Here is a 13,395-nt window from a genome sequence, read left to right as displayed (position 1 = left end):
TTAAAATTGCCAGTATCTCACATAGCCTCTTACTCACTCACAATGTTTTATTCATTATGCATGTTTCCAAAAGCTCTGAGAGGAGTTGCGACCGAGTGATGGTTTCATTTTCTATTTTGCCTATTCACAAGAACAAGCTTTTATATATGTAAACACAAGTGAAGAGAGCAACACCTGAGAGAGCAACACCTGAGACATAAACAAACGCAACAGTAGTGCAGGGACACAGTGCAGATACAAAGTGTAGAGATAAGGTGCACCATAGAAATATAAAGTAAAATTGCAAAATAAAATAAAAAGTAGAATACTGTACATGGAAATAAAAATATAAATGTTAATCACTGTAGTAAAATAGGATATTGTACATGTAATAATAGAATAATGCTAAATATATTTTAAAATATGTATACGCGATATGTACAAGATGTAAATTATGACTTATGATTGGTTGACATTATACATTTGACATTATGTGCAGCATGAACATTCAAACGTAAACAGACCTTTTTCTAACAGATGCTAGCTGTTGTTAAGTGGCATAGTGATGAGTCTTATGGCTTGTGGGATGAAACTGTCCTTGAGTCTGGTGGTGCGAGAGCTGATGCTGCCAGACTGCAGAAGCTGGAACAGTTTGTTGCTGGGGTGATGGAGGTCTTTAATAATCCCATTGGCTTTCTACCTGCACCGCTGGCAGGGTGTAGAAGTTCTCCATGGATGGCAGCTCCGTCTTGGTGATGTGCTGGGCAGTTTTCACCACCATATGTAAAGTTGATGTTGAGATGTAGGTTGTTGATAGGGGTGTGCGATTTGACGATATTAGACCCTCTAGAGCGGTAGTGGTTAAGCACTGTTGTCTTACTTATAAGACAACAGTCTTAATACAACTTACTGTTTTGGTACTTCTATTTTAATAAAGTGTTGAGTATCTCTTTCACCACTGATCCCAGTTGACCTGCCTGTGTTTCTATGTACTGTTCATGTGGTTTGCAGTCAGAATCCTCCTGATAAAATAAAGCATGAAACTCGCAAACAAAGCTGTGGCCAATCTGCTTTATATGAAATATCCATAATATAATATCCCATGCAATAATAACAACAAAAAATCCTTAATTATTATTACATAAATATAAATTATACGCGTTACAAATATAAAAAAATATGAATATTTAGACTAATAACAGAATGGCTACACTTCACACGGGTTAATAATTAGATCTCACTTTACTCTTCACTACGTAGCACACAACATTTTGCACTAAACACACTAACCTGGCAACTCTGCATAAACCTCACCGGTAATGTGTGATGTCCATGCGATGTGTGGAATTATTTTGAGATCTGTAAAAAAAAAGAAGCAACGGCACGATTCAGCAGTGCCTCCCTTGACAATAGTAAAAAACATGTTCCTACCATACATTCACAAATCTACGCCTGTGCCGAAAGTAATTTGTCTTGTGAAACAGCAGAACACTGTAGCAGTGACGGTATATTGATGCCACTAAAATCAAACTAACCTCGTGTTCTCTGGCTTCATTAGGCCTCCAAACATCCACTTATCGAGAGTCCCTGAAAATGAGCTGTGAAGGTAACAGGATCATTGGATTGGCACCTCACTCAATATGTCAGAATGATGAATTGCTGTCCAGGGCTTGGAGGCACAAAAGGCAAGGAATGGGAGTAATAATAAGAATAATTTACTTAATTTATATATCACTTTTATTTCAAAGTGCTTCACAGGGCAAAAAAGCTAAATCAATGAAGTTCAAGTAAAATAAGCTTTTTAATCAAGGACACAAAAGTGTTATAATGGTAGCAGTATAATAGTGGTAATAAATATGCATATACATATGGGTATATGTATATACATTGATTTCTACATATGTGAGATTTGTACAGGAAGACCAATAGGCTGTGTGGAGGGTGTGTTGTGCTATTCATTTTATTCATCAGTTTGTGCAACATCCTTCCCTCCACAACCAACTTTAGTGACTCCACATCAGTCCTTTGTACTTTTTTAAGGCATACTTGTAATATACTAATATATTATTATTATTATTATTATTAAATTATTGAACCCTAGAAAACCGTCTGGGTTGAATAATTTGGAACCCCAACCTTGCCTCAATCTGGATGACCAAGCCAGGAAAATATTGATCAGAGAAGCCACCAAAAGGCCCATGTCAACTTTTAAGGAATTCCATGTCTTTATGGCAGAGGTTGCTCAATCTGTGCATGTGATAATCTCTACACAACACCGGCCTGGGTGGCAAGTAGGGGTGGTGAAAAAAATCTATTCATGTAAAAATCGCGATTCCTGTCTTTGCGATGTTAGAAGAAGATAGGAATCTTTTGAGACCAAGGCAAACTGTATCTGACATTCTTCATGGCAGTAAGTGCAGTTACTGTGCTCTTCCTTGGTTTTACAGTGCATTTTGCAGATACTGCATAACTAAAAACAGCTATATCTCCAGGATATTATTGTCACTTGATAAGGTGGACAACTAGGATTTTAAATAGGGGAAGAACTACTCACTACTCTGTCTGACTGAGAACATTCTGGAAGTCTTGTTGACAAAAAAAGGCTGCACACTCTTAAGCATTTTGTAAATCGCCATTTTATTTTATGTTAAACTATATTTTACTGTCTGTGGTTTATATAGTTCCCTGTTTCTTTTTATATCCTGTGTTCATTTGATATTTTTTATTTTGTTTAATGTGAAACAATAAAAAATGCTCATCATGAAAAACGATATGTTGCATTACATGCAGTGTGTGTCAAAGGTTATCTTGTGTCTGTCTTTTTTTTTTAAGATATTTTTTGGGCATTTTTATGCTTTATTTGATAGTGCAGAGAGACAGAGGTGAAATGGGGCAGAGAGGGGAGTGACATGCAGAGAACGACCGCGGGTGGGAATCGAACCCGGGTCTGCTGCTGGGCCTGGCCCGGGAGGGGGACGCCTTACCAACTGAGCTAAAGGCACCCCCCATCTTGTGTCTGTCTTTGCCTTGGCAAAAATAATTCTATACGTCTAGTTCGTATAGCAATAATCAATCTATTTTCTTGATTTAGTACACTTAAAGGTCTATTGTAACAGCACAGCAATCCAACTGATCTTGCCCTTCCATTGGAATTACAGAGATGGTAGCCTCCCTGCTTGAATATGGAATGTATCCCTCCTTCAGCACCCAATTAAATGTATTTCCTAGCAGAGGGATCAATGGTTCCCTGAGTGATTTATACCACTCTTATGTGTACCCATTCATGCTCGGTACTTTTTTATTTATTTATGAAATTGCTGTATTGTTTGGCATACTAGGCCAAGCCAGCCATATTATTGCTCTTTGTTCAAAGAGACAAAGGGAGGCCATACTGTATGAACTCAGACTTTACCACCATTTTATAGTTCACACCTGTATGAAGTGCTGCTCATGTATCCATCCCTCACCAACCAATGGTCGGAGTTGGCCGCCGATCAATGACATCATCTTGTTTATGAAAACAAGCAGCTCTTGCCTGTCTTTGCGATCTTCAGGCTTCCTGAAGAAGCCATGTTTTTTTTAGTTTACCACTTGGCCAAAGAAAGGATTTCATTTTGAAGAACAGAAAGTTTTTCGTCCTCCATGGTTTTGCTAGAAACCTGGTTGAGTTGTCTAATATCTCAGAACCCAGCCACCTGAAATAAACATCTGATCTGGGTTGAGTGTGCACATAACACCTTGCCTAGCTCTGCTTTTGGTCTCTCTCCCCCTTCCAATGTGCCTATGTTTATCAACCACCACTGTTTCCTGACCTTGAAATGGAGGTCAGTGTAATCTGCTGATGTCACCGCACATGGAGCCAGGCCAGGCAGGTACTACTCAGAAGTTCACCCCGGTACAAGAGTATGACTGCCATGCCCCAATATAGCCGACAGCACATTCTCCTTTCAATCGCACATGAATAACATCTGCCGCACTGCTTATTTCCACCTCCACAATATTAACCGTCTCTGGCTCTCCCTCACTCCTCACTCCACTGCCATCCTCGTTTACAGTCTGGTCCCTTCAAGGCTTGACTACTGCAACTCCCTCCTCTTCGGTCTCCCACAGAAAACCCTCCATAAACTCCAACTTCTTCAAGACTCAGCAGCACTTTTCATCTCTCACCCTCCTCTCACCACATCACCCCTGTCCTGCACCAGCTGCATTGTCTCCCGGTTCATTTCCGTATTGAATTTAAAATCCTCATCTACACCTTCAAAGCCATCCATAACCTTGCACCCACATACCTAACAGACCTCATTCAAATTTCCTACTCCCTCCCGTGCACTACGCTCCTCCTCCTCTGTTCACCTCACTGTCCCCTCTGCCCGTCTCACCACGATGGGGAGCAGAGCCTTCAGCCGCTCTGCTCCCCTGCTCTGGATTGCACTACCTCCTGACATCCGAAACACCGTCTTCATATCACAGTTCAAATCAAAGCTCAAAACTCACCTTTTCAAATCTGCATACCCCTCCTGATCTTCCCTTCCCACATCACCTTCACCCATTGTCCACTTTATTTGAACTGTTTTTATTTATATTGTTTCTTGTGGACCTGCTTACGATTGTATATCTGTTTTATATGTACGGTGTCCTTGAGAACCATGAAAGGCGCTTTTAAATAAAATGTATTATTATTATATACCGGCTAGGACAGCGGGTTTGGCTGTCAACTCGGGATCTGCCCCTACGAGAGGAATCCCATAAGTTGGTGCCCTGTTCTGTTGGACCATTTCCTGAGATACCGCCAATCTTTTCTTACTGCAGCAGTCAGACTGTACAGTTAGCAGTGTTGAAGAGTTTGTTTACTTAGCATAAATTGTGTTTTAGTTTCACTTGCCTTTTATATTGTTTGAATTACTTTTTAACTGTTAACTTGCATTCTTTTACTGTTAACTTGTGTCCGCTTTTTTTCTGTTTCTGTCCTGGGTCTTCCTCCTCCCAGCTGGTCTTGCCTGAATCACCTCCCTAGGGAGGCCCCAGTGGGCATCCTTACCAGATGCCAGAACCACCTCAACTGGCTCCTTTCTACACTAAAGAGCAGCGGCTCTACTCTGATTTACTCTTTTATAACTGAGCTCCTCAGCCTACCTCCAAGGGAGACAGTGCTGTTTGGTGGGCTGAGGATCTCATTGTTGCTTTCTACAGATAATGTGGTCCTGATGACCTCATTGCTCTGTGACTATCAGATCTCACAGCATCACCATGGTCTCATCAGGAGGAGCTTCTCAGTAAGAAACTGATGGACTGCCTGGGGAATGAGTCCTTACCCCAAGTGAAGGAGTTCAAGCAACCTGGGGTCTTGTTTGAGTGTGAGGGAACACTGGAGTGTTAGATTTGTCAGATAATCAGAGCAGCGGGGATGGTTTAACACTTGCTTAACGGCCTCTGCACACATCCTGCGTCTACCTCTGGAGCGCGTCGCCTTACCTTACTGCTGCGTCTCTCGGACTTTTCTCGGACACACATGGAGCGTCTCAGCAGCAGCTGCTGCTGCAGCGCTGCTTCTAAAAGCCCTATCTTTCTACATAGAGTTTTTATAGATAATTCCCATTAAAAATGAAGTTCTTTCGTGTCATTTATGATGCATATGATTTATATTGAGTCTGGACAGTAATCCGTGCGCCCCATTGCCTTTTTCTTTTTTCTTTAAATTTTCGCTTGTTGGAAGTCTTATTTTGAAAGGGACACACCAGGAAATGGTGAAACTACAGCGAAAGCTGCCAGTATGAAGTCAGTGGCTGTATCTCGATTCAGGGGTTGCGGTCTACAAAGGCTGCATTTGAAGACCGATTGCGTTATAGCGGCGCGCAAAGGTTGTTCCATTTGCAAGGCTCCTTGCAAGGCTCCTCATATGCAGCCGTGAAATGCAGCCTTTGTTTCACGGTTTTGAAGGCTGCATCAGATGTATCCTTCGCAGCCCAACATATCCCATGATTCATTGCGTTTTTATCAGAGATGGCATACAATACAATAAAAAATAACAAAACAGCAACGTGTTGCTCCATCTTCTTAACTTTTATCTTCCTTTCTTTTTTTCTTGTACTTTTTTTTTTCATCTGGTAGGCAACTTCTTTTTCTTTTTCCTCTGTTGACAAGGCTGTCTCCGTTGGCAGCTATCAGGGTTGCTAGGCAGCACAGGAGCGGCGAGTCCTCACGCAAGGTAACGGCTTGTTACGCAAACCGGAAATGCTCGTAAACGGAGACCTGCGGAGACCGTCCCGTTTAACAACGCTCGTTCGGCCCTGGTTCGGCCTTCGAATCGGCCTTCATAGGCTATAGCCTTCATAGACCGCGAGACCGCGTCCTACCAAGGAGGCGGTCTCTGTAATGGGATACAGCCGATGGCTGTGTTCGGAAAGCCATACTAGCGTCCTACATCCTACATACTCACCATCTATATACTACATACTGTCTACTCAAAGATCGATTGTGTATGCGAGGTGCGTCGAAACGTTTTCAGTTGAAGTATACTCAAGCAATGAAGAATTTCTTCTTCTTCTTGTAAGATTCAGGCAGTTTAGACGCTGTTTAGCGTATAACCGCCCTCTACAGGTTAGATATTGAACTAGATTTTTACAGTCCTGTGTTCATCATCTGTGTTTTGGACCTCTTGTTTTATAATTATGTTTTGAGGCGGAGGATCCCTCCGACGCTCTCTGTCCGGCTCATCACAGCACTCAGCTGTCAGTGAGTTGAGCTGGACGAGCCCTGGTGTGTGGAACAGCGATCTGTTCTCTCCACTATCAGACTCACATCACTCATTTCACTTAGTAACTCTAATGTTGTTAGGTATTTATCTTCATCTCTTATCTATTGTAAGAGTTTATGAATGACTGCACGTACAGTTGTCAGATCGCGGACCCCAAACAATGTCGTTGCCTAGCAACTTGCTCGAAAATATTTCATTTTCCTGGGCGGGTAGAATTGACCCAGTGCATTGTGGGGCGGTTGAGTAGGAAAAGTATACAATCGATTCATACCCAAAATCTTCCCGGAACTTAGTACTCATCCGGGAATTTCTCGCATACCCAAACTCGCATACCCAACCGTCACATACTCAAATTGAAGTCAAAATGAGTATGAGTAGGACGTTACTATGGCTTTCCGAACACAGCCAATATGACTCGCAGCAGAGTATTTCTCTATCAGTTAAAGCAGAGACCCGAGAGAGACGCGCGGCTCTCAGAAAAAAATAGGCGAGCCTCCTGAGGTAAAGGGGAGCGTCGCTGCAGACGTGTCTCCGACGCGCATCAGCAGTGCGTCTGAGGTTGGATGTGTGCCCGCTCTAGGTTGATTACACGGTCAGTGACAAAAAGTCAGACACAGATGCGAGGTAGACGCGCAGTAGAGGTAGGATGTGTGTGGAGGCCGTTACTGCGCGGTTGTAGGAAAAGATTTGAAGGAAAAATAAAAGATCAATGTAAAAGCCAAATTTCAGATACTAACTCACTCTGTATAAATGCTTTGATCATAAGGTAAAGCAGCAGCTATAAATTAGCTGCTAATCCTGTGGTGGGTGGGGTGCTTGCTTTTCTGCCCGGAGTCACCACCCTCATTAAGGTGGCACAGAGAAGCCCCACTTATACAATCAAGCCTGCCCTACACACACGCCACCTATAAATCACCTTGTGAAAATCAATGGGCTTTAGTTAACCAGGGACTCATTGTGTGTCCTTGGAAAGGTGTGAGATGAATTGAGATGAAGTGAGAACACAACAGGAGCAACATCAACCAAGAGAGGAAAAACACCAAATATTACATCAGAGATTATAGTTATAATGAGTTTTAGGGCGGAGTTGATAGTTTGTGATAGGACACAGACTAATTTTTTGTTCATTAAGCTGAGTATTTTGTATGACTGAGCATTCCATGGCACTGTTCATTTTTCAACCAAAGCTTTGCCTTTCTAACAGAAGGATGAGTCAGGTTGCCATTACTTTAGATTCACTCTGAGATGGATGGAGGTCTTAAACTAAGGCTACCATATTGAATATTCTTTTTTTTACTTTTTTCACACTTAACTTTGGAAACTGTTCCCTCTTCTCTCCTCCCATTTGCACACTTTCTGCTGATTAGAGTGAAGAACAAACAGCATCTTCTCCAAAAAGCACTACAAGTGTAATGTAAAACATATCTTATCCTGTAGTTTGAGTTTTACCTTCATTAAAGATGCCCCTGGAAATTATCAGATAAACATCTATCTCCTCATAGTAGGTTAAAGGGGGCCAGAAGAGCAGCCAGGGGAACTAAAATTAATATAAGTTTTCTGTCTTTCTTTTCTTAATAATTTAATTATCGAAATATTACTGTTGATCCACAAGTAAAATGATTGATGGATAATATTTTACATTCTGTAATAGTCTTATAGGGGTTTAAAACCCTACCAACACAGTTTTGATCTTTGGTGTCTGAGCTGATGGAACTGTACTCAGTGTGTAAAGTATAAAGAAGAACAACACTTCACAGTTCAAAATGATAATCAAGAGTAATGTACCAAATATTTTTCTGAAAAGAACAATATGAGACAACATTGTGATCATTTTATTTGAAATGTTTAATACAGAGAGCCAGTCTTTGATAAAAGCATAAAAGTTGAATAAAAAAGTTTTACATTAATACATTTTTTTTTTTACAGTAGGCTGAAGTATAATGCTGTTCTACAGGTACAGTGATATTCAAATACAAGAATTGAAGTCTCAGAATGCTCTCAGATAAGTGGAATGAAAACAAACAACGGTATATAAAAACTGAATGTGACAAAGCTGCTCAAAATCATTTTGTTTGAAAGTGGAGAACCACGGTCTTGACAGAATGCCCCCAGTGTCCACCAGCCCAGTTGCAATAGCTGCCATTTTAGCAATTTTCAATTAAAGAAATTAATGAATTTATTAAATTAAAAGGAAAACTATTTTAGGTTCCTGTGGACATAGGGAACGTGATGTATCTGAACTGGAAGGGGGGGGTGGGGTAATGTGAAACAGCTGCATTGAGTGGAGTTCAGGGGTTAGTCACTAGGGGGTTGGATACTTTTAGAGGATGGATTATCATTAAACGGTAAAGTTGGATAGCAACACAGCAACTAGACACAGTTTGCCCATCTTTACCTTTTCAAAGTTGTCTCCTTAAGATCTGTGAGCAAGAGAATGCCAGACTCTATACCCATGTTCAATGATTGCCTTTGGTATCAGTAGCAGTTTAACAATGACGCCCTCAAAATTTTAAGTTACATCATGTAAAATGACTGTCAGTTTGGAGAATGAGGGATAACATTATAATGTATTGAAAAGTAAGTAAGTTTTAGGCCCCCTCTTTGTCCATGTACTGTAACAGTGCACTAACAACAGGATTCAAATGGTTAGGAGTCGAATAAAATAAAATAAACTTCAATCTGCACTCTGGAATATAGTCTTATCAATTATTTAATTTATATATTTAGAAACACTTCCATGTAACATAGATTTCCATAAACAAAAAGAGAAAAAAAGGCACATGCAGTGAGTGTGAGCGAGTGTTCTCCATCCTCTGTCTTCTCTTCATTTGTTCCTGGTAGCCAGCGGTTTGCGGCTGATCTTCTTAGTCTTATCATTGCTCTTCTTTGGAGGTTCTGGGTTGGCCTGCATGTGTCTGCCGTAGAGACTGGAGAGGAGAGGAGAGACGTCTTTCATTATCTACTCAATACAATTGAATTATCACATTTTTCTTCCCACTAAGTTCCAAAGTAGTGTGATGTCTTGATAGGCCGAAGGGGTTAACCTCTCACTGTACTACTATATTAATGCACATTAAACTTGAAACATGAAATTATAGTTCCATGAATGTATGGCAAATGTATAACAGGCAGCTGTATAGGTTGCCACTTGGTCGTCCCACCTTAGCTTCAACGCAAACTTCTTTGACAAAAATATGATTTGGCCTACAGTAACTATAGGTCAATCAAAAGCAGTGGCAAAAGAAAAACTAATATAAAAACTTCCAAATATCCCTTTCAGAACCGGTTACTGACATATCAGTCACTATGGTCCTGTACAGTCTCAACACACAGACGCACAAACGACCCCCCCCCCCCCCCCACACACACACACACACACACAATCTCACACACACACAAGCCTATGATTGAAGTGTTGTATTCTCCTCTCCTCTTCCTGCCTCCATCCCATGATGTCAACACTTTCAACTGGGAATTAAATGCTGCCAAAGCCCCTAATATCTGCTGCCAATCAAAAGCAGAGCATTTGTATTGCAGAGCCGCACACAAAGGGATGGCTCTAGCGTTGCCAGTGTCTGCCTGTCTGTATGTCTTTCAGTCTCAAGGGTCCTTCAGTGCAGCAATGGTCGGTGATCCCCTGACATTTCCTTGAGAACAACCATGAGTTCCACATCGAAGCTTTCTGGGTTTCTTAACAATGGTTATGTGGAATACTGTGGAATCTAGTACGCACATCCATGTCCCCCTCAGGATGACTTCTAATCACTTTGGTCATCCTATTACTATTAGTGCCATCATCAAATAAATATTTTACAATTTTATTCAGCCTATTTATTTTTTAATCATTGGCTGGCAAATTTTGATGCCAATTTGATGACCAAATACTTACATAACTAATGACTTGACTTACCCATTAAACTCACATGTATATTGTGTGTAGTGATAATTAGGAAATTATAAGATGCTAACATAAACTAGGCTAGTTAACGCAGTAACATTAGAACTGGCATGGTTAACATGTTACATGCCAACATTGGCATTAAGCTCAAGCATAGCTGTGCGTTAAAGCAGCTCCGAGTAACATTTAAATATATTTTAAACAGCCTCATGTTTCCTCTGATAATCATAAATTACCTTTAACAGCAAATGAGACCATCAGTGCAAAGAAAGACGTTTTTATTACTGCGTTTGGTCTTTTCGCACACCCAGTCCGATTTTCGGTTCGCGCGTGCATGCTCTTTGGTCACATATCCGTATTGGTCGCAGATTTCAGTGTGGCGCAACAACGCGATTTGAGAAGCCTATCCCTCCAGGCAGGGCTGGACTGGGACAAAAAATCAGCCCTGGCATTTTTGGCCATGGCAGCCCACCATGATTATTTTTACGATATGTGGAGGCAGGGGCGTTGCTCCAAATTCTGGGCCCCTATACAGGAAGTCCTGATGGGCCCTCTGAGAGGCGGTCTTACAATACAAACATGTAAAAGCTATGTTTGTCTATAGTCCAAAACGTATGAGTGACTGGTCCCTCTCTGAGCCAGATAACAACACAATGTTTCTATTGATGAATGACCAAATCATTACGCGTATTTGAACACAACCCCTGGTCTAATGACTCTTAATAAACATGCACACACACAGTGTTTCTCACAGGAATTTGGGAGACTGTGTCGTGGACCCTCAACCTTCTAGGGGGGTCCGGGGGAATGCTCCCCCGAAAGATTTTTTTTCAAATGTTAAAGTAAAATTCATCAATCTGGTGCACTTTGAGGAGAAAACTAAGGCTAAATCAACTGTTTCCTATGTAAGCTATTTAGTACTATTTGCTGGAATAATTTATAGACACAGAATGACCAAAAAGCAGAAAGAAGAAATGTACATGTTTAAAAAATCCAGTCAGCTTCGGGAATTTTTTTCCTTCGTTTGTATTTTTTAATGGCCCAATATAGGCCCCTGATCTTCGTAGCCCCGAACAATGTTATTTAAAAAATAACAAAAATGTACTGACGAATGAAAGGCCCATGAAATCTTTTTTCCCCCTAAATAAAGTTTTTCTGGGCCTTCAAAGATCAGGGGCCTATATTGAGCCAGTAAAAAAAAAAAAAAAAAAAAAATGTTTTTATTTCTTTGGGTGCAGCCCCCCTCTGCCTTGGGCCCCCCAAGCCTGTCCGCAGTCCGACGGCCCTGAACGTAACTGACCATCGTCAGATGCTCATAATTACCGAGTAGAAGTTGAATGCATGATAATACAATTCAATGCAGCCTCTGAATGGGCGGCCCTCTGCTGTGTGTGTGATTGGGCCAGGCCCAGCCTAGAACCAATCATAATGAGTAATGGCCTGGAACAAAGTTTTATTTAACTTTCAGGTGAAGTTGACAGCCTGCACGCACAATTATATGTCCATGGCACTCCCGAGAGGGAAGGGCCCTTGGCTGTGTGACTTGGCCGGGCCGGGCTGAGTCACTCAGCCGATGGTCCATTTTTTTAATGGACCCGGCCCGGCCCAAAATGCCTGCCGGCCCATCGGGCATTTGCCCGGTACGCCCGATGGCCAGTCCAGCCCTGCCTCCAGGTGAGGGAAGGGGAGCGGGAGCTTTGTTTGAGACAGTTATTTGTCGTCATAATGACTGATAATGGGGCTGAACCATCAAAGAAAAAAAAAGAAAATGCAATGAAGAAAAGCTAAAAGGGAGAGTGGTAGACGAGCGGGAGGGCGTTGCCAAGCAAAGTATACACAATTTCACGGGAGCGAACTGCAGTGTTTACTCCTAAATGAATGAGCGATAGCCTACTAAAACAAAGTTTACTTTGCCTCACCATCATCAGATGAGTCGACCATTATTCATCTGAAATAGTCATTATTTACAACAACATAAACACATTACCTCATCGTGATCCATAGGCTACTAACTGCCGTCTCTCGTTCATTCGCTTTCTGTGAGGACAAGGAGTCTTTCAGCTCTGTGAGAGTACTTCGGTGACACTGCATCAACTCATTGCAATCAGGTGTGTGTAGCACTGACTGGCATTAGTTGATGCTGTGCCACTAACCACTCTCACGGAGCCGAAAAGAGTCCGGTGCCCTCACACTTTCAACACACGGACATGCACTATATTGCTTCCTGATTATTTTAATCTTGCACGCCCGGCACGAGCTAGAAAACAGCTTCACGACAGCTGGCGTCGTAAAAATACTACCGCTTTTGACCAAAGGGGCCGCCAAGGGACCAAGTTACTCGTAGTGGCTTTAAGGTAGATAATAAATCGTTTTTAACAATGTGTTCATGGCTGTTCAGAACAGCCTCAAGGAGAATGGCCTATCATCATTTATAGTGGCGAGGCATGATAGTGTTTGAAAAGGCTAGTGGCACACATTTGTAGATAGTCTCATGTAAAACAGTCACAATGTTGCATTTGGTTGTTCAACTGAAATTTGAGAGAAAAACATTTTGTAAAGAATTAAGGAAGAGTGATTGAGAAAGAAGTTCTAATCATGGCTCCCTGTAAAACTTTGTGATTGACAGGTTACAATACATATTGTACAATGTCCTGTTCATTAGAATTCTGTAAGAATAATAACATAATCATAATAACATCACATATTTACATTTTGTCAAATGCCATGACAGCTGTTTGCAACAGGAAACAGAACAGAAGCGGAT

At 41.4% G+C, this 13,395-nt stretch overlaps 1 protein-coding gene across 1 annotated transcript in view; it reads right to left on the bottom strand.

Moving 5' to 3' along the window:
* Window positions 1–8,549: 8,549 nt before the first annotated feature.
* Window positions 8,550–13,395, bottom strand: part of rsu1 (Ras suppressor protein 1) — a 52,234-nt gene continuing 47,388 nt past the window's right edge. The window contains exon 9 of the mRNA XM_080050427.1: window positions 8,550–9,660. Coding sequence (XP_079906553.1) covers window positions 9,558–9,660 — 103 coding nt within the window. The 3' untranslated portion in view covers window positions 8,550–9,557. The remainder of the gene's footprint in view (window positions 9,661–13,395) is intronic.

Source organism: Ammodytes marinus (genome assembly GCF_949987685.1).
Source record: "Ammodytes marinus genome assembly, chromosome: 21".
Taxonomy (NCBI): Eukaryota; Metazoa; Chordata; class Actinopteri; order Uranoscopiformes; family Ammodytidae; genus Ammodytes; species Ammodytes marinus.
This window is presented reverse-complemented; position numbering and strand designations above follow the sequence as displayed.